The sequence below is a fragment of the Tauraco erythrolophus genome, chromosome 6 (assembly GCF_009769465.1).
Source record: "Tauraco erythrolophus isolate bTauEry1 chromosome 6, bTauEry1.pri, whole genome shotgun sequence".
Lineage (NCBI taxonomy): Eukaryota > Metazoa > Chordata > Aves > Musophagiformes > Musophagidae > Tauraco > Tauraco erythrolophus.
Window position 1 is genome coordinate 72163609 of NC_141470.1, and position 21309 is coordinate 72184917.

The 21309-nt window shown below is 43.8% G+C and overlaps 1 protein-coding gene across 1 annotated transcript in view; it reads left to right on the forward strand.

Annotated features, from left to right (window-relative positions):
• The window catches only part of MDGA2 (MAM domain containing glycosylphosphatidylinositol anchor 2), a 403898-nt gene that overhangs the window by 193386 nt on the left and 189203 nt on the right, over positions 1-21309 (forward strand). Inside the window, exons 4-5 of the mRNA XM_086613247.1 lie at positions 16347-16543; positions 20190-20322. Of these exons, the coding sequence (XP_086469373.1) occupies positions 16347-16543; positions 20190-20322 (330 nt within the window). The remainder of the gene's footprint in view (positions 1-16346; positions 16544-20189; positions 20323-21309) is intronic.

The following is a 21309-nucleotide window of genomic DNA, read 5'->3' on the forward strand; positions in this document are numbered from 1 at the left end:
TTTGACCAAAGGAGCTATAATGCACTTTCAAAGGTTTGCCATTCTTGGGAAACTATTTAGCATGTATTGCTAGTTGTTACAAACTGAGAAAGAATGGTTAAACCTCAGGTTTACCAGCCTACTTCCAGTAAAGCAGTCAAATATCTCAGAATAAGGTCTGGATGTATACGGGTTGGAATACGTCGTCTTCTTTACTTCTTCATCCTGTGGTTTAATTTGCTTTACATGTGTCCGTTTCCATGAGACATTCAGTGTCTCCTGGCAGTTTGATAACAAGACACCAGCTAGTTTAGCCTGCCTTTGAAATTCTAGAAGACTCAGGAGAAAATGATGGAAGTTCTGTGCAGAGGAACTGAAGAGCTCAAAAGGGGATTTCTCTTTGAGCAGTATTAGTGTGGTAGGGCGTCCCAAAAATCCATTCCAAAAGCTCGTAGGGAAGTGATAGTGCTGCCCTTGATGAAGCCTCAGTTGTGCTGCCGTGGATTTGTGTCGCACAGCAGCAACATTCCTGCTCGTTTCCCTTTTCTCCTCAATTTTAGGTTTATATTCTAGTATATCCAGACAAATGAATCTGCCTGCAAGGGAGGGAGAGATCCTTTAGGTTGATTTTTTTTTTTTTTTTTTTCCTTGCAAATCATAATTAGAGCACTGAGCAGTGTAGCAAGTACTTCAATTTTCTTTTTTTTTTTTTTTTTAAAGAAAGATTTACCCTGGTTTTATAGAAGAATATTTATTCTTCAGGTGAGTCTTAGTCTGTCCTGTAAATTCTGTAAGATCTGCACTGCACCTTTTGCTGACTGTTTAACTCTTGGTCGGTGACAAAACACCTGAGATCCAAAGCCTCTTCTCCCTCCCCTTCTCCTACAGCTTTTTATAACACTGCTGTCACCCAGGGATGGAGCAGTAAGTTGCAATTTTCTTCCGTAGCTTCAACAGCCATGGAGTAACCACAAGACTGCTGACATGGCATCATGGTGGGATACGGTGGGTGCGTGTTTTCTGAAAACGAGGAGATTCTTTCCATCCTGTACGACTGCGGTGGTGTTTCGGTGCTTTCCAGGACCGCGCTAAGCGATGTGACTTGCATCTGCCAAGTGCAGTTTGTCTGTTGATTACTTACACCAAATAATTTCATAGATTTCATAGATTTCTAGGTTGGAAAAGACCTTAGAGATCATCGAGTCCAACCATCCCTAATCCCCCATTAAACCATATCCCCAAGTAGATCATCCACCCTATTCTTAAACACATCCAGGGATGGGGACTCAACCACCTCCCTGGGCAGCCTATTCCAGTGGCTGACAACCCTTTCAGAGAAGAAATACTTCCTAACATCCAACCTGAATCTCCCCTGACTAAGCTTATGCCCATTTCCTCTTGTTCTGTCACCCAACACTAATGTAAAGAGCCCTTCCCCTACCTCCCCACCATCTTTTTCTCAAGTATTTGTAGGCTGTAATTTGTCTATAACCCAGGGCTTGCTCTACCATGCTTTCATTTGCAATCACTCCACTTGCAAGAAGTCTCTGATTTGACTTGACCGTTGACCTTGACAATAAGTGTGCTGCATTTTGTGATTCCGTGGTTTGCTCTCCTGAAATATCACCAAAATGCAGTGTTGCTCGTTATCCAGGATTATAAAAGGTTCCTTTTGTGTGTGCCTGTTTCTTACAAATTGATGGATATCAGGAAGACACAGAAGGCACAAACCAGCAGTGAGAACAGACATTGAAAACCATTAGAAAATTTTATTAAAATTGCAGCAATTTCAATAAAAGCAAGCCAAGAATAAAGCAAGTGCAAGGTCGAGCTTGTAGCTCAACAAAAAGCCTCTTGAACTCTCACATTAACATTTTTCATCAGTCTTGTTGCATTCCAGTGTGTTCCTGGCACTTGTTATTTTCTGGAGAGAGGAGGGGAAAAAAAAAGTTCACCATGGACTATTTGTGTGTGTTTGTAGAGGTGCCCATTGTTAATGGAAATTCAAACAAGCCTCACCAAAAAAAGCGAGACGGTGGTTCAATGGTAGGACAGAGTTGGTTTTTTTGTTCTGGAAACTTTGTGGTCATCCTGCAGAAGCAGCTCCAAGATAGTAGGACAGGGCAAGGCTGTGTCAGGAGCGATGCTTCCATGCGTCCTTTGTCAGGGGCATGAGCTGGTTTGGGGGTTTAGCAGGGACCCAAGTGCTGGTGTGGGTTTGCAGCCTGTTGAGCTCCTCCTCAGAAAGGAAGCAACAGGCTACGATCCCTTCCCGGTCAAAAAAAACCTCAAAATGTTATCAGAAGATGATGGCAGATGCAGTGAAAGTCAGTAGGCATGTGTTAGTGGTTCTGTCCTTAGCTCGTAGTGTCAGGAGGTTCCAAATGATACAGGGAGTTGCGCTTAAATAAAAAAAATAATAAAAAATAGTTTTATGTAGCTGTAAATAAAGACTCCTGTTTGAATTTGCAGCTGAAGCAGGAGTGTTTATTCTGGGTGAGAATGCCAAGGGGTCAAACCCTTCAAGGTTTTTGGGGATAAGGGGATCCTGTATTTCACAGGAGATGGAAACGTGAGCCCGAGAGCCAGGCACCGCACCGACCGAATTCCCCGGGAGGCCGCGGCGTTCACCTGAGCGCAGAGTTTGAAGCAGGCTGGTAAAAGCAACATTATCTTAGTTGTTGCTTTCAAAACACATGCTATCGTTAGGATTCATTAGCTCCAGACCAGTTTGTGCCCCAGCATCCACCAAAGCCTACAAATACTTGAGAAGGGATGGGGGGGAGGTGGGGGAAGGGCTCTTTACATTAGTGATGGGTGATAGAACAAGAGGAAATGGGTACAAGCTTAGTCAGGGGAGATTCAGGTTGGATGTTAGGAAGTATTTCTTCTCTGAAAGGGTTGTCAGCCACTGGAATAGGCTGCCCAGGGAGGTGGTTGAGTCCCCATCCCTGGATGTGTTTAAGAATAGGGTGGATGATCTACTTAGCAATATGGTTTAATGGGGGATTAGGGACGGTTGGACTGGATGATCCCTAAGGTCTTTTCCAACCTAGAAATCTATGAAATCTATGAAAGCCTCTGCCTGGCTCCCTGGGACCACCTGGGGAGGTGCTTCTGTTGGCCCCATCTCACTCCTGGTCCTCTGCTGGGGCATCAGCACCCGTGAGCACATTTATTTAGAATAAATTACCAGAGGGTCATTTATAATGTTAATTATAAATTTTAATTATTAATTATTTTAATTTTAAATTACCAGAGGGTAAATACAGCGGCATGGCTCAAGTTGGTGAGTGCTTCCTCAGGTGGTTGCCCGTGCCTGGCATTGCTTGCACGTGCCTTTCTGTTTTGGGGCTATTTCATAGGGTCTGGGGCCTCCAGAGGTTGAGATTGCACTGTCACCACTCCCCAGGCAGTTCTGTTAAAGGTTTTACGGGATTAGGGATGCTCTGGAAGGGGCAGTTTTAAAAAGATTCAGAAGTAGGATTATTTTTCCTTCAGGTTAAAATACGTACATTCATATGATTATGTCAATTATGGGTGAATATTGTCATGAGAATAATACACTTCAGATATGGTACTACAACTGTGATACTAGAGGGTGTAACAACACAGAACACTGACAGGGACAGTTTGCACAAAAAAAAAAAAAAGAGATAGTAGAGAGACAGAAAACAAGTCATGGGAATGGTGGGGGTCAGCAGGAGCAAAAGCAGCCACAGCACACCCCTCCCACCTTGCTATTTCTGGGTGTCCAAAGACATGGACTTTTTACAGAAACCACAAAAATAACTGGCTAATACTTACTGACAACCTTGCTTGTGAAAATTAAATATGCATGCATGCAGGAATGGAAATGCAAAATTTCTACTAGGATCAGCCAAGGAAGACTTGTATTTTCATGTTGAGCTCGTTTCAGTGATGTTTAATTAGCCCTGAATAGCTGCTGAGGAAGGTACTCTGCAGAATTTGTTCAATGTAATACTCCAGACTTCAGTATTTTTAACAAAAGAAAAAAGCTTACAATTAATTAGAGTATTAATTCCAAAGTATTACCTGGCTGCGTGTGCGGGTTTTATTTTTCTCCTTGAACAAAAAAAAAAAAAAAAAAAATCTAGTAAGAGTGCTATAAGGTTATTTGAATGCCTTTTATGCTGTTCCTTTTCTAAATTAAAACTGTCTCTAACACATGATAATAGCTGTAGTTAGATCAGTCTGAGATGAGTACGTGTCAGATGAGGTTCAAGATAATTGATGCCGTAAATATCCCTCGAGTGGAAAGATAGACTGTATTAATGGCTTGAAAATGCCGTCTGTTTGTAGGAATCTGATTTGAGCTGTAATAGAAATAGGCTTAGACTGTATAAAGCACTGAGTTTATGGCTTACGATGTCTTTCAGATTTGCTATCGCTAACTGGAATACTCCCCTCCTGCCAACTGTACGTATCGGAAAACTTCCCTGGCATATTTTACGTTGAGGGTGGTGAGGCACTGGCACAGGTTGCCCAGAGAAGCTGTGGCTGCCCCATCCCTGGAAGTGTTCAAGGCCAGGTTGGATGAGGCTTTGGGCAACCTGGTGTAGTGGAGGGTGTCCCTGCCCATGGCAGGGGGGTTGGAACTGGATGATCGTTGAGGTCCCTTCCAACCCGAACTGTTCTGTGATTCTACATGGTTTGTTTTGTAGGCACCTTCTCTGGAAGGTGAGATTTTGTTGCTGTTTTGAAGAGATTTGGTGTGGGTTGTCTCGTTAAAACCAGAAAGGCACTCCTTCCATTGATGCCCCTTATCTGGGGAGCAAAAGGTGCTGGGGAAGGCTCAGCCCTGGCAGTCAGCACATGCAGGGCTACCAGGAGCACTGCAGAAGGCATCTAACCAAACAGCTCAAGGTCCTTCACCTGCGTAAATATACTTTATTTTGTATAATTGGAGTAGCAGAATTAATAAAACTTTGATTCTTGCAGATTCGTGTCCTTCCTCCCCACACCTCTGTCTCCCTTCCCTCTCCCTAAGACTTGCTGTTCCCCATAATCTCTGGTATCTCTGTGATGGTGGGCTCTGCACAGGCCACCCATGGGTGCCTGAGGCCAGGAGACTGGCTGCATGTCCTCTGGCCACCATCAGCTCATGGTGCAGCGTTTCCCTCAGCTAATTTGAGCCTTGCCCCTATGCCCGCATCTCCCCACGTGTGTGCACCAATTTTATAGAATGTGCTGGAGGTTAATTATCTTTGGGATCTCAATCCCCATTTGAAATTTTGCTAGAAGGAGCTAAAAAGCTCAGCAGGTTTTGGGGAAGGGAGGCTTGGCAGATGGGCAGGCAAATGTAATTATCTAAGGAAGGAAATCTTGGATGCTCTGTGGGATTCAGCTGCATTTACGTGCTGTAGTGATGTTTCGGTATGAATTTTTGCTGATGATGCAAAATTGATGGCGTCATCAATGGAGAAGATGTGGAGAGAAGCAAGATGTGGACTAGAAAAGGTCCCTTGGAAGGTGGGTGGGATTTTAGCCCGTGCTCCTAAAATGGACTGGCTGGGGAATTTCTTTCAAGTCAGCAGAAAGGCCTCACTTGTCTGGGTTCAGGTGTGGGCACTAAATATTCCGGGCATGTTCATTTTCCTCTTCCTCTTTGCTGTAGCTTTGCTTGATTTGTCATCTTCATCTGCCTCCAAGGAGATTCTTACGTGCCCTCCTTTTTTTCGTCATCCACTCACCATTATTTATTTCCTCTAGTCTTGGCTTTCTTTTTATTTCTCTTCCCCTAAAATGCATATTTTTTGTATTCTGTTCCAGAAAAACTGGGAAGAAATACGGTCTTCTTTAGGAGTAGAGATTGTGAGAAAGTATGTAGAGCACTGTTGAGATTTCTATACTGACATTTTTAATGGTAAAGAGTTTAAAGCTGGAAAATAAGTGTCAGTCTTGGAAGAGCAGAACATATATGGGGTGGGGGTGGGAAAACATGGCACTCTCTGTTATATAGGAATGGACTGTCAAATATATGGGTGGTGTTGTGGTTTTTTTTCTGTAATATAATGTTTTCATGCTCGTTTTAGAAAATGTGAAGTCCAGAAGAAGGCAGTAAGAGAGCAGTGGGGTGTTACCAGGAGCCTCTGCTCTCCAAGGGACCATTATTTGCACTTGATACATTCAAAATGTGGTTTTTAACAGGGATTTAAACTATCTGAGGAGCCTCTGGAAAAATTTTCCCACAGCCATTAAATGGAGATGGATGTGGCCTAGAACTAGCCTTTCTTAACCCAGTTTGGTGTTCATTGCTTCAACAAAATTAAGTTTCTTTTGTTGAAGGAGCGAGCATTAATTGAGTTTGCGATTATGCAACCAATAATTACTTATCATGTTAGAGAGTCCTATTTGTAACAATTATTCCTAGTAATGTGTTGTGCACGTTGGGTGGACTTTAGTGTTAGTGGTTGCTTCTCCTGGCTTGGTTGGTAAATCCTTTTTTCTTTTAGAATGTAACCTTCCGTTCGGTTTCTTTACAGGTACAGAGAAAATTAAAAAAAAAAAAACTAAACACAAACAAAAACCCAACAAGGTTAGCTGTTTAAAACCCAAGGGTAACAACAAGACAGTTCTTGCAGAGTTCCTCCTCAATCAATTCTGTATATTGGGATAAAAATTTACGTTGTTTGAAGACTATCCAACTCCTGTATGCTTATATCTGAATCTTAGTTCTTAAAAGGAACATAAATCCCTGGAAAGTGAAACTCCTGTAGCAGAGTCATACGTTACGAGTGCTTTTGTAACTGCTGTCCCGTTACCTGGATGTCCTTTCAATCCCTGCAGTGTAAGAGTGGCTCGAACTCTTGTTTCCTACACGCTTGGTTTATGGATCGTCATGGCTTGTCAGCATTTTTCACATGTCTGGCGTGGTGGGGAACCAAAGTGTGGTATAGCCTAATGCACGTGGAATGAAAAGATTTCATAGATTTCATAGATTTCTAGGTTGGAAAGACCTTAGAGATCATCGAGTCCAACCATCCCTAATCCCCATTAAACCATATCCCCAAGTAGATCATCCACCCTATTCTTAAACACATCCAGGGATGGGGACTCAACCACCTCCCTGGGCAGCCTATTCCAGTGGCTGACAACCCTTTCAGAGAAGAAATACTTCCTAACATCCAACCTGAATCTCCCCTGACTAAGCTTATACCCATTTCCTCTTGTTCTATCACCCATCACTAATGTAAAGAGCCCTTCCCCCACCTCCCCACCATCCCTTCTCAAGTATTTGTAGGCTGTAATCAGGTCTCCCCTCAGCCTCCTCTTCTCCAGGCTAAACAGCCCCAACTCCCTCAGCCGCTCCCCATAAGTTTTATTTTCCAGCCCCTTGACCAGTTTAGTTGCCCTTCTTTGGACTCGCTCCAGGAGCTCAATATCTCTCTTAAAGCGAGGGGCCCAAAACTGGACACAATATTCCAGGTGTGGCCTCACCAGTGCCGAGTACAGGGGCAGGATCACTTCCCTGCTCCTGCTGGTCACACTATTCTTGATACACGCCAGTATCCCATTGGCCTTTTTGGCCACCTGGGCACACTGCTGGCTCATATCAAGCCGGTAGTCAACCAACACCCCCAGGTCCTTCTCCGCCAGGCAGCTCTCCAGCCACTCCTCCCCGAGCCTATAGTGATGCTTGGGGTTTTTATACCCCAAGTGAAGGACTCTGCACTTGGCCTTATTAAAGCTCATGCCATTGGCCTGAGCTAAGATAGATTAAATGACTCCATTTCTTGATTCAAGTGTGCTTGATTTAATGATAATGATCTGGAATTCTTTAATCAACTCTAATGACATTTTTTTTTCCTAAAAAAATAATATTAGAATTGACCATGACATCAGTCTCATTTGTTCTCCTTTATCTTACAGCCCTATCTGTGGTTGGTTGGTTGGTTTTTGGTTTGGTTTTGGGTTTTGGTTTTTTTTTTTTTTTTTGCTTTTCAGCTGTTCTTATATTGGATGTAATAATTTGTGTTTCGCTAAAAACGCCTCTGGTTGCATTTTGCAGAGGTGAGGAGTCCTCTCTATGCCCAGGTAGTCTGTTCCTCTCTTCAACTCCTTTATCTTCAAAAAAAAACCAAAAAGTCTGATCTTTCCCGTACTGAATTGGGCTTCCTTCAGTTTCCAGCTATTGTTGCTTGTTGTATATATTACCGGTAGCCTAAAGAGCTCTCTTGTACCTGCTGTTTTCCCACCATGAGGTACTTACATCCTATCATAAAGTCACTCCTCAGTCCTCTTTTCTGAGAAATTAAACGCGTCTCGCTCTTTACATCTTTTACTGCAAGCTGACGTCGTGAGTGCTTTCTCCAGTGTGTAAGTACTTTTCTGTTGCTCTTTTCTTTGCCCTTTAATTTCTTAATGCTGCTTAACAGTGGCTGACACCAGATTAGGATCCTGTACTCAGGTCACCAGTTCTACATATGAGAGAAGATTATATCCGTGCTCTTACTGCACGCAGTGATCTCGGCAGGCCCATCTCTCTTTATTTGCATATACATGGAATCATAGAATGGGTAAGGTTGGAAGGGACCTCAAAGATCATCCAGTTCCAACCCCCCTGCCATGGGCAGGGACACCCTCCGCTACACCAGGTTGCCCAAAGCCTCATCCAACCTGGCCTTGAACACTTCCAGGGATGGGGCATCTACAACTTCTCTGGGCAACCTGTGCCAGTGCCTCTTAGACATATGGAAATTCAGTATTGTGGTAGGTGTTGCTGTTTTCTGCTGTTAGTGCTTTAAATGCAAAACCCTCAGCGCCAGTGTGCCTGCTGTCCAAGGACTCCTGTGCTAATCCAGACTCAAAAATAACGAGCATTGGCTCAGTTTGGCATCCTGGGATAAACAAAACCATCGCTGCCCACTTACAGGGCTGCGTGCTCTGTGCCATCCTCGCGACGTCATTAGGATGCACTCGTATGAGCAGTCCATGCAAGTTTCAATCAGGTATGTTTATAACCTCATTAAAAGAATAAAGCAAACGTTTTCTCCATAAAACTACATCACCAAGTGTTTGTTATGTTTCTCCTCTTGGATTCTTTGTTGATAGACTCCAACCCTTGGCAGGCAGAAATGGTCTTGAGCTGCGCAGGGCATTGTTGACTACTAAGGTCATCCTGTTTGTCCTTTTGTGTTTGAGCATGTTAACAGCCTTCTGGCATGTGTTTGATCTTCCCAAAATGGTATTGGAAATCAATAGAAGCTCATCAGGGGTCTCCCAGGGTCACGCTCTTAGTCTTGTGGGAGCAAGGAAGAAAGGCTTGCTTGCTTATAGCATCTGGCCATGCAAGTGATGCTGGCTTTCTGCTGTTGTGTCCCTACTGCACATGCAACACGGCACTGCAGATGCATAATAAATCTCTTTTAAAGGGCTGTAGAGGGAAAAATATCTTATGTGGAGCTCCAGGTAACTTGGCTCCCCTATTTCCAGCTCGTTTGGAGCTCTTGTGTCTCCACACTACGTGTACTAATGGATGGTACGCAAGACAGCTCAGTATCCTTTCCGTAGGTATGCAAGAAATAGGTATTTGTTGAATTTTTTTTGTGCATTTTCTGAATCGTGTGTAACTGCCGTATCTTGTTTTACCACGAAGGACTTCAAGCCTGCATAATTATTGATAGCTTGTGCTAGGTAAGGCTACAGTAAGGGAAATAGCATGAAAAACATAGCAGTCCTACATGTTTCGTATTTAAGAATAACTCACGAGTTAGGCTAAATATATGCATCACTGCTGTCTCCTCTCTGGGTGTCTTGATGAAGCAGCTTCAATCGATTTACCAGATGCGCGTTTTATTATTATCCTGACTTCCAAGCATCGCTTGCTTTGAACATCTGAAGACAAAGGCAGCTAATTAACAAACGAAATCAGCAAGCCGTGTAGTCCCAGCAGCTGAGAAAAGATGATGTAGCAGATATAGTCTGTGATCCTGCTTTGCTCTTTGTTCGTGTGAAACTTCCCTGGAGCTCAGGTGAGGGTTGCAGGAGATGGTCCGTGTTTCCTACTCGCAGACAGAGCGATGCCTCCAGTGATTTGCAGTTCAGCGTAGAGAGGAGGTTGATAGCATCTGCCCCACTTCTGTGCACCTTCCACGTCAACGTCTCTGACCAGCGCGGTGCGATTCGCAGTGCATTTGGATTAGACCCGTTTTTAGACCCGTTTTGACCAGCTTCTGCTGGGTTTTCTGTTTGTTTGGGAGCTTAGGGATGTGTGAAGGGAATTCTTCCAGTGCCGTGTTTAGCATGCCTGTGCCATCTGGGTTTTGGAAAGTGTGTGGTTCAATTCAAAGATTAAAGACTGAAAAATTGAACCTAATGGTGGCATAAACCTCTGTGGAAAACATACTTCTGTAATTATTTTCGTTTTGATTAATAGGCTTTAACTACATGGCAACACCCATGACTTCGGTTTAATTTAAAGAACGATTAGTCAGTTAACTCTTCATAATTTGATCAACCCAAAATGAAACTTTTAGGATTTTTTTTCCTCTTAAAATTCATCTGTTGAGCTTTCTAATGCTAAAATCTTTCTCCATTGCAGTAAGTTCTCCCTTCTCTTCAGAGATCTCCCCTCTTTCCTCTTCCCAGGTTAATTTCTGTGCAATACCTGACGTCCATAGCTTCCATCCCAGCCCGCTGAGTCCCTGACTGTTCCAGGGCTTTTGAAGAGCAAACACCCACAGATACTTGCACATATGCACAGAGCTCTAAATAGATATATTTTTTTTAAAGTCTATTTGGAAATTTGGCTATCGATTAGTAACAATTCAATTAGATGCTGAAACGATGCCCCATCCCTGGAAGTGTTCAAGGCCAGGTTGGATGAGGCTTTGGGCAACCTGGTGTAGTGGAGGGTGTCCCTGCCCATGGCAGGGGGGTTGGAACTAGATGATCTTGGAGGTCCTTTCCAACTCTAACCATTCTATGAGTCTATGAAACTGGAGTTCTCGAGCGCTTTGACGAGTGGGCATTAATGCCACCGAGATCAGGTGACTTTAAATACCCTGCCTGAAGGCAAGGAATTTGGCAGTTGCATGCCTCCGTTGTAGTAACCCTGCAGAACACCTTGGCAGAATTATTTTAAAAAAGCATATTTTGTGTTATGTTTGCAGCTCTCGCACTGCTTGAGCAAGAACACGGTCTTACATAACAATCCAGTGAAGCATTTGTCTCACCCTGCCCAGCAGCGGGGCCGGCAGTTGAGCGTTCCGCGAAATCTCGGAACAATGGCAGGCGTTGTTTTGTCTGCTGTCAGTGCTGCTGCTTTTGCTGTGGTGCAGCTGTTGAGATCTTTCCAGCACTGCCGATGGAAGAATCAGTCAAGTTCTGCAGTGCAAATTTTCCATTAATTGACTGTTATGAAGTGCTTTGGTGGAAGGCTTGCCGCGTTTGCATTCCCAACTTAAATTTCTTTGAGGTTTCATAGAATCATAGAATGGTTAGAGCTGGAAGGGAGCTCAAAGATCATCTAGTCCCCCCCAGGGACACTTTCCATTACACCAGGTTGCACAAAGCCTCATCCAACCTGGCCTTGAACACTGCCAGGGATGGGGCAGCCACAGCTTCTCTGGGCAACCTGTGCCAGTGCCTCACCACCCTCAGACTGAAGAATTTCTTCCTTAGATCTAATCTAAATCTCCCCTCTTTCAGTTTAAAGCCATTGCCCCTTGTCCTGTCACTACACGCCCTTGTAAAAAGTCCCTCTCCAACTTTCCTGTAGGCCCCCTTTAAGTACTGGAAGGCTGCAATAAGATCACCCAGAGCCTTCTCTTCTCCAGGCTGAACAGCCCCAACTCTCTCAGGGCTGCTCTCAATCCATTCCCCACCCAGCCTGTACTTGTGCTTGGGATTGCCCCGACCCACGTGCAGGACCTTGCACTTGGCCTTGTTGAACTTCATTAGGTTCTCACAGGCCCATCTCTCCAGCCTGTCAAGGTCCCTCTGGATGGCATCCCTTCCCTCCAGCGTGTCCACAACACCACACAGCTTGGTGTCATCTGCAAACTTGCTGAGGGTGCACTCGATCCCACTGTCCATGTCACCAACAAAGATGTTAAATAGCACTGGTCCCAGTACTGACCCCTGAGGAACACCACTCGTCATTGGCCTCCACGTGGACATTGAACCATTGACCACAACTCTTTGAGTGCGACCATACAGCCAATTCCTTATCCACCGAGTGGTCCATCCATCAAAACCAAGTCTTTCCAGTTTTGAGATAAGGATGTCGTGGGGGACAGTTTCCTTGTAGTCATATCAAAACCCATCCCCTGTCATAGTACAGCACCATGCAGAAAGAGGGTGTCTGCTTCTCTGTGTTGTAGAGGACACTACTGGTGTTGGAGGGGCTGAACCAACATCCAGCATGGACCCATTGCAAGAGAGTAGGTAGCACGAGGAAGTGATGACATCACAGCTCATGATGTCGTGGAGTAATTTAGATTGGGAAACAGCTCTTGTCCAACCTCCTGTTCAAGCCAGGGCCAACTTCACAGTAGGTTAGATTGCTCAGAGGTGTGTCATGCTTTGAACGTTTCTGAGGATGGTATCTCACATCTTCCCTGGGCACTTGTCTGTTTGCACGGGGAATTTGTTTTCACTTATAACCAGGAGGAATTTCTCTGGGTGCAACTTAGATCCATTGACTCATGGTCTTTTGCTCTGCATCTCTAAGGAAAGTTTGCCTTCATCTTCTTCCTATTACTTCCTGGTAGTCAGTTGAAGATAGAAGTTGGATCTCCCCTTCATCTTATCTTCTTCAGGCTAGCCAAACCCACCTCCCACAGCCTCTACTTGTATGGCACCGGCTCCAGCCCTCTGATCATCTTGGTGGCCTCCTCTGCGCTTGCTGCACTGTGTCCATGTTTTGACCTGGACAGGGTGCTCAGGATGTTGTCTCACAGCTGCAGGATAGAGGGGAAGGATCGTTTCCCTGGATCTGCTGGATGCACTTTTGCTGTTGCAGACTGGGATATGGTTGGCCATCTCTTGTTTAACCACCAGGACCTCCAGGGTCTCCTCTGCAAAGCTGTCCTCTGGCGAGTCAGCTGGGATGTTGATGGCCACCTTACACTGGGAGGCTTCGCAATTGCCTTAAGTCCCATTTTGGGGCTTTAAGTGATTGAACGTGTCTAGTTTTGAGTACCTTCATCAAAATGAAGCTGAGTCAAGACTTGGATTTCTGTGTGTTTCACTTAAGGGCATGGACCTTCATCTAAGGGTGAGAGATTCGAGGGGTGGTCCCCTCACTTGGTGTTGGAGGCTCTTGACTGCCAGTCATAGAATCATAGAATGGTTAGGGCTGGAAGGGACCTTCAAAGGTCATCTAGTCCAACCCCCCTGCAAGGAACAGGGATATCTCCAACTAGATCAGGTTGCTCAGGGCCTCGTCCAACCTGGCCTTGAACGTCTCCAGGGATGGTGCATCCACCACCTCTCTGGGCATCCTTCTCTGTGGTCTAAGGATGGGCTTTAATAATCAGACACTGGAAAGCTTTCATGTGTGAAATGTTCTGATTTTCCTCAAAATACAAGAAACAGGTGTTTTGGCCTAGAAATTGAAGCTAGCTGATTTCCTCCTTTTTATTTTCCGTTGCATGAGTAGAAGACATAACGATGCGACAACCTCATCGCTTTTCAAATGCTACCGTGATTTCAAATAACCTTTAAAAGAAAATGGAATCTCATTAGAAAATGCCATCCTAATTTGGAGCCGCAGTTTCATAATTTGTTTCTGTAATATTAAATTAAATGTTTGGTTGAGTAGAACGAAGGTAACATTTACTTAAAATCTGTGCACTATTGCAAGATATTATTGCTTGAATTATTCCAAATTTTAGAACATGTTTTGTTCCTAATTAATCAAGAGACTCTCAAGCTTTATTCTTCTTATGCAAATTAAAATGTAAGCATCTAAAGAATAATTTTTAAGTGCAAACCACTTTTCAGTGCGGACATTTGAAACATGCTAATCTATTCAGATTGTTAACGATGGTCTTCCTTCATAATCCCATGAAGCTCTGCCTCACCTCTAGTTTTTAAAAACTATCAAACACTCAAGTTTTTTAAGAACTGCTGTGCTGATAGTCCATCTTGCAGAGTACCCTGTGGTGGTTACAGTGGTGTTTGGCTGGCACGTGGGGAAAGGACATGGGACCAAAACGCATGTGGTGCTTCATCCAAAACTACCATCCTTGTTGTCCACACCTTTGAAAAGGGACTCAAGGCTGCAAGTCCCTTTGAGCATGACAATGTTCCCTTTGGCACCGGTGTTCGTGCTAAGATTTGAGAACCTCGTTCTGCACTTCACTGAATCGCAGCCTCAGACAAATCTGATGAATTGGCGTTTGGCTCACACAAGACTTTCATAGAATCAGAGAATGGTTTGGGTTGGAAGGGACCTCAAAGATCATCCAGTTCCAACTCCGCTGCCATGGGCAGGGACACCCTCCTCTACACCAGGTTGCTCAAAGCCTCATCCAACCTGGCCTTGAACACTGCCAGGGATGGGGCAGCCACAGCTTCTCTGGGTGACCTGTTCCAGTGCCTCACCACCCTCTGAGTGAAGAATTTCTTCCTTATATCCAATTTAAATCTCCCCTCTTTCAGTTTAAATCCATTGCCCCTTGTCCTGTCACTACACGTCCTTGTAAAAAGTCCTTCTCCAGCTTTTCTGTAGTTCCCCATTAGGTAGTGGCAGGCTGCTGGAAGGTCTCCCTGGAGCCTTCTCTTCTCCAGGCTGAACAGCCCCAACTCTCCCAGCCTGTTTCCATAGCAGAGGTGCTCCAGCCCTCAGATCATCTTTGTGGCCTGCTCTGGCCCCGCTCCAGCAGCTCCATGTCCTTCTTGTGTTGGGGACTCCAGAGCTGAACGCAGTATTGCAGGTGGGGTCTCACGAGAGCAGAGCAGAGGGGAAAAATAGGGTTAAATTTGTGGACAAGCAATTAATTGAGCCCTACATAAAGAATTACTTATATTTTGTTTTAAGGAAGAAGCGCTGGTGATAAGGTTCTGAAATCATTTCAGTCAAGACCGAGTTGCCCACGGGAGCGTGGTGTTGCCGTGTGCGTGCAGACCGCGTCGGTACAGGTACAACTGGGCAAGTTGTTCCTGCTGTCTGTGGGCAGCAGCAGCAGTGCCTGTATTGTAGCTGTAGGAGCCAAACCTGGACGTAGCTTTAAAACATAGAGGCTAGACTTGGAGAAGCAACTTCTCCTTGGCTGCCAGCCCTCCAGGTAGTGTTACTCCTGCCTGAAGCTCGCCGGAGAATTGCTGGCCACATCATTTGGAGGTTGAGTGTTGTGAACTAGTGCCTAGTAAAGATGGGTTTTGCTTCCTTTCTTTAGTTTATGTATTTTTCCTTCTTCATCATAACTGTACCTTCAGGGAAAGCTCATAATAATCAGTAGTAAAACTCTGCAAGCAGGAATCGACTTGTTCCTGATGGAATAAAGTCCGGATTAATGAATTAGGCGTACTCACATTCCAAGGGCTATCGTTGTTGCTTCCCTATATAAGATGAGTGATTTCTGTTGTGAGGATCTAATTTTCTTTGAGCTGATGCAGTGGGAGTAATTATGTGATATCTGTATTTTAATCAAGAGAATTGGGTTCTAAAACCTGCAATGAATTTACCTGCTAGGCGTTAAATGCATGTAACGGAAAGAAGGGGACATGCATTGTATTACTGGATTAAATTGCTGCTTTAAAGGAAAACAGATGCATGCATGTGATCTACTGGATCCTACCATTAGGATGCAAATTAGTCTGTCTATTTATTTCCAAAGCTTTACAAACTATTTAGTCGAAGCGATGTTTAAATTGAAATCATACATGAGAAACAAGTAGTAAAGATGAAAAACATGTGAAATGGAAGTGTTAGTGGAAACGTAACAAATACAGTTGACACTATCATGTATGATATCGTGTGTGTTGTTATATCCGAAAGCCTGAGTTGTAAACAAAGATCCAGTTGTGTGAGGTGGATCATCTGCAACCAGAGAAGTTGTGGCTGCCCCATCCCTGGAAGTGTTCAAGGCCAGGTTGGATGAGGCTTTGGGCAACCTGGTGTAGTGGAGGGTGTCCCTGCCCATGGCAGGGGGGTTGGAACTGGATGATCTTTGAGGTCCCTTCCAACTCAAACCATTCTATGATTCTAGGTGCTGAAAACTAAATCTGGATTTAGGACTGCAGAAGTCCTAAAACATACATTTGTGGCTCTTAGAGCCTGTGTTTTCCTCTTGACTTGTATACAAGGCAATGCACGCGCTTCCCATGAGTAGAACCATCGTAGAGTCGACTAAAGCCTGACTTTATTTCCTTGGTTTTGCTTTCTGTCTTTCCAGATTTGGACGATCCCATAGTAACAGTCCACCAGAGCATCGGGGAGGCAAAAGAGCAGTTCTACTATGAGAGGACAGTGTTCCTCAGGTGCGTGGCCAACTCCAACCCGCCCGTTCGGTACAGCTGGCGACGCGGCCAGGAGGTGTTGCTGCAAGGGTCTGATAAAGGAGTGGAGATCTACGAGCCCTTCTTTACCCAGGTAGGGAGGAAGGTACAGCTTTTTTAGCTTCCCTAGGCTGCTTGCACCAGATTCTTTGTAACTGGGTTTGTCTATGTGTCCCTGCTGGGTTTGTGGGGTGGGAAAGTGGGCAGACCCTCCAGATAACTACACCCCGGCACAAATGCACCTGCATGTTTTTATAAGACTTGTTAATATAAAAGATATTTTTAAATTTTTGGTAAGATTATGAAATAGAAAATTACGGGAAGATGCGCAGCAGGTGCTATCTGGTGGAACCCCTTTGAAGTCGTTTTGCTTGGGCGCTGCAAGCTCAAACCTCTGGTTTGACTGCTATTTCCTAATTTTTTCCAATACAATGCAAAATGATTCTGCACAGAAGTTACAGCCTGAAAAGCTTTTCAAGAAGGCTAAGCTCTCTGGCAACTCCCTGTGTTGCTTTTTTTTTTTTTTTAATTATTATTATTTTTTATTCCGCCTTTCACTTCTTTGACTATAAGTTTTTGTTCCAGAATTACATACTTAAAAGATGAGGTGGCAAAAATGGAAAGAAATGCTCTTTTAAGTCTTCCTAGTCTCGTGCACAGGCATGAAGGCAGACTGGGCCATCAAAAGAGTCTGTCAGATTAGACCAGATTAATTTATTGGTAGCACATTTGCACAGTCCTGGAATAAAAAGGTGGCATATCCTATTGCCTATGGACTAAAGTGTGTGATGGTGTTTGGGGGGGAAAAAAAAAAACAGCAAGGAGGATAAAAAATTATTTTGGAAAATCTCAAGCAATAACGAGTACAGACAGAGGTGAAAACTGGCTGGTAATTTGGGCTTTGTAGCAGAAAGCGACCTGCGACTTTCATAAATAATTTTCAGCTAATGATTTGAGAGCACCTTCATATTTTCTTTTTATTGTACTTGACAGCTTTATATTGCTACAATGCCGTGGTATTTTGCTGAGAAACGTGTAGCCTGGAACCTTGCAGAGATGAGAATTAGATTACATAGTCAAGTTATTGGTCTCCGAAACGTGATGAGATTATTTTTAATTTAACGTGTACAGACCCAGTTTCGCAAATCTGTGGCTTGTTTCCTTGGATTCAAGTGTGTAAACTGGAGGATTTTAATGTTTTAATTAAAAAGTGAGAGACTCCCTTGACGTGGGACTTTGTTTTGCGTTGCAGTATGGAAATGCTGACAATTACCTTTCCTATTGTCTCATAATAACATATCTAATAAAATGTGTCACATGAAATTAGATTCAATTTAAAAAAAAAACAAACCAAACCAAAATTCTAGGTTACTACAAGCGTTTTTCCTAGAACCTCTCTATCTGGGCTGAATTAATGAATAAATCAGATTGTCATGTTGATAGTTGAAAGCTTATCCATAACCTTTTTACATTTATTGGAGATCAGGTTAAATTAGTGTATCTGTGTGAGATCTGATATATGTTTATAGGAGGAAAAGATGTAATTAAAGGTTTAAGAGTCACAAATGTCTCTTATGCACATCTCTGCATAATTGGTTCTGCTTACAACAGGGCAACAAACAGTAAGAGCTGATGTCCATAGGGATGGAGGGTGTCTGACCTCAGAGCATCAAGAGAGATGAATTTGAGGTGGCATTTTTTTGTTGAGTGCTTCGAAGGTGGATTATCAATCTGAAAATCAAATTACATGCAAGGGAAAATAAGTAGTAACACAATTAGGTTTTTCTCAGGGATAAAGGCTGGTTGTACTTTCCAGTGGTTTTCTTACGAAATCATAGAATGCATCTGGAAAACTGGGTAGATGCAAACAAATCCTTGAACTTTAAACAGGTTTTTTTTGATGAGTCAGGTAATGTCACCTACTTATTTTAGCTGCCGTGGGGAAAAGAACTGCACAAACGTGCACATTCTCATCTGCAGGAGTGTTTGAAATACTGAACTTTCCAGAGCCAAAATCTGGATACAGAATTTTTTCCTAAGAGTTTGCATCATCCTCATTGCACATTGTAATTGCACAGCCTGAGTACAAGATTAAATTTGCTGTATTTACAATAATTATGCAATTAGACGTAATTAGACTAATTATCCAAACCAATGAAGAAAATACATACATTTTTATAAATCTCTGCAATCTGGGGACATGATCCAGAATACCATTTGGAGTTCAGCCCACAAGTTCCAAGTTGGAGTCCGGAGCTAAGGATGGAACTGATGGGATGCAGGTGCTCCGTGCTTCCAGAACTCCACGGCCTTAGGAGCCGTGTTCCTGCTAACCTGGATCGGGCCCTTCTCTAGCCTGGCTAAACCTCTGCTTAAAGGAGGATCTTCATCTTTAGGAGCAACTTTTCAAAGGCTTAGTCTTGCAAAGACTAAACCAGCAGGTGCTTAATTATGTGCTTAAATCACACAGTTTCTGTGGGACCGATTGCACGTACAAAGCACTTCAGTTCCCGTGCTCCAAACATCTACCAAGCTTGATTTCATGACCGTCTCTTTTCTTGTCTGGCTAGCTGTATCTCCTCTTTTATTGCTTTTTGCTAATTCTGTACATTCATTTTCACAAACTGCCACGTTTTGTATGTCCTTGTATAGGCCTGGGCAGCTGGTGCACATGATATTTTTATATTGGAAGAAACTCAATGCGCTGCTCAAGCTGTGATAATATTAAAAGTTGCTGCAGCTTTAACAGGACACATGATCATGAAAATTTTCCAAATTTTGCTCTTTTTGATGCTTTGCAAGCCCGTTCAGAGTGTCTGCCCCCCTGGGCTGGGGTTCTACCTTGGCCTTGTGTAAGCATAATACATTTTTAGCTTCTCACTATAAACACAGGCAAAGACTTGAAAGTGGGCAGCTGGAGGTGGAGATGGAAAGCCTGGAGAGGTTTGTTCTGTTAATGCTAGGGTGAATAATGTGCAGGTATTGAGACATACAGATTTATCCAACGTTTTCAAAGCCCTTCACGCTGTTGCATCCTCACACCTGACACGCTGATGTGCTTTCTTCCTCCCTGCTCTCTCCCATGACATCTCTGCCTGCTCAGGATTTCATACCCAACGTTTCTTTCAGCTTTGTGTTACTCTTGTTGCTTATGATGCTGTAAGATTTTACATACGTATTTCAGCAACTGACTTTTTCTCCTGAGTTTCTGGTTCTGCAGTGCCAATTTCACATAGTGCTGCAGTGGGAATCTCATATTCTCCGCTTTTCTTGTCATTGTGTCTGAAGGAACTCCTTCATTACATATCCCATTCAGGTCCCTGCTCCATCATTTACACTGCTGGCTAAAAATAAAATCCAGCAGCAGCTCATTTTGGAAGGAAAACCACAGGACTTCTGTAGCTCCTGATTTTTTTCCATCATGTAGATTTTACCTTAAGATACATTATCCCAAATAATGCTGCGACCTCAAAGACTCTGTCAAACCGATGTTCCTCTCACTTCTCTCTTTTTTTTTAACCTTTAATATGTAAGTGGAGCTGCAGTTTTAGGTTATGCCAGCTGCCATTCTTTCAGATAATTAAATAAAATATGTTTTCTGGACCAGTTCAATATCTGCTACTAATTAACCACCTCTGCATCTTCCTCTTGCCCTCCTGAAAGCCAGTCTTGGTGTATCCTGCATCCCTGCTTGTTCCTCTGCCTCGGTCCTTTCTTAACGCTCTTTCTTGCATTCCCAGGGAGAAACCAAGATCCTGAAGCTGAAGAACCTCCGACCTCAGGATTATGCGAATTACAGCTGCATCGCGTCAGTGAGGAATGTCTGCAGCATCCCGGACAAGATGGTGTCCTTCCGACTCTCTAATAAAACAGGTGGGCCTCCAGCAGCGACTTCCTCTGGTCATTTGATGTCCCCATGGGCTTTTGTGTTTCGGTGGTGTTCTCTTCCTTAAGACACGCGTGACCGTATGGAGCCGCGCAGCGGTCGGAGCTACTCGGGAGCAAGTTGTAGGTGTTGTCTTTTTTCTCACCAAAGTTAGGATTTGAAGAAGAGTTTTGATTTGTTGCTCTCAATATTGGTCGCTCTCTGGATTTTTATATCAAGATTTGCGTTTTCCCCAGTGTCAGGGGTTTCACTGTTGTGGATAGGCTTCAAAGATGCCTCAGTAAGGAGAGAGGAAGGGGATGGAGGAAAACCAATGCTTTAGAAGCCCTCCAAATGCTGTCAACTGCATCTCTCCATGCTGTGTTGAAACCTGATGATTTTTAGTCAACAAAATACGTTAGGAAGAAAAATCAACCTTTTTATATTCTTATCATTGATTTCAACGATTGGTTTTGTCTGATTGATTTGATATATTCTTACATCGATTCCAACATTGATTTCTTACATTGATTTAAACCAAAGTGTTTGCTTTCAGCTTTGATTGGTTCAAAGGAAAATATTCAAGCAGTTGTGCTGAAATGCGTTGCAGGAGGATACCAGAGTGTTTCTCTGTCTCTGACCGAGCCGTTTCTCATGGTGTGGCTTTTCTTGTGCCTTTGCTCTTTTCTTTGGACTTGCTGCTGGCTGAGCAGTGGTCAGTTGTCTGTCTCCCTCTCGTCCTGGCTGTATCACTGCTGTGTGTCTCGAGAGCCTCATGCCAGGGGTTGACCTCAGGAAGGGCGACTGGGAATGCTGCTTTCCAGGAGGACAGAAATTATATGATTTTAACTCTCCTAAAGTCTCTGTGTGCAGGATCCGCAGGGGATGTGTCTGAAATGGTTCATAGATTTCATAGATTTCTAGGTTGGAAAAGACCTTAGAGATCATCGAGTCCAACCGTCCCTAATCCCCATTAAACCATATCCCTAAGTAGA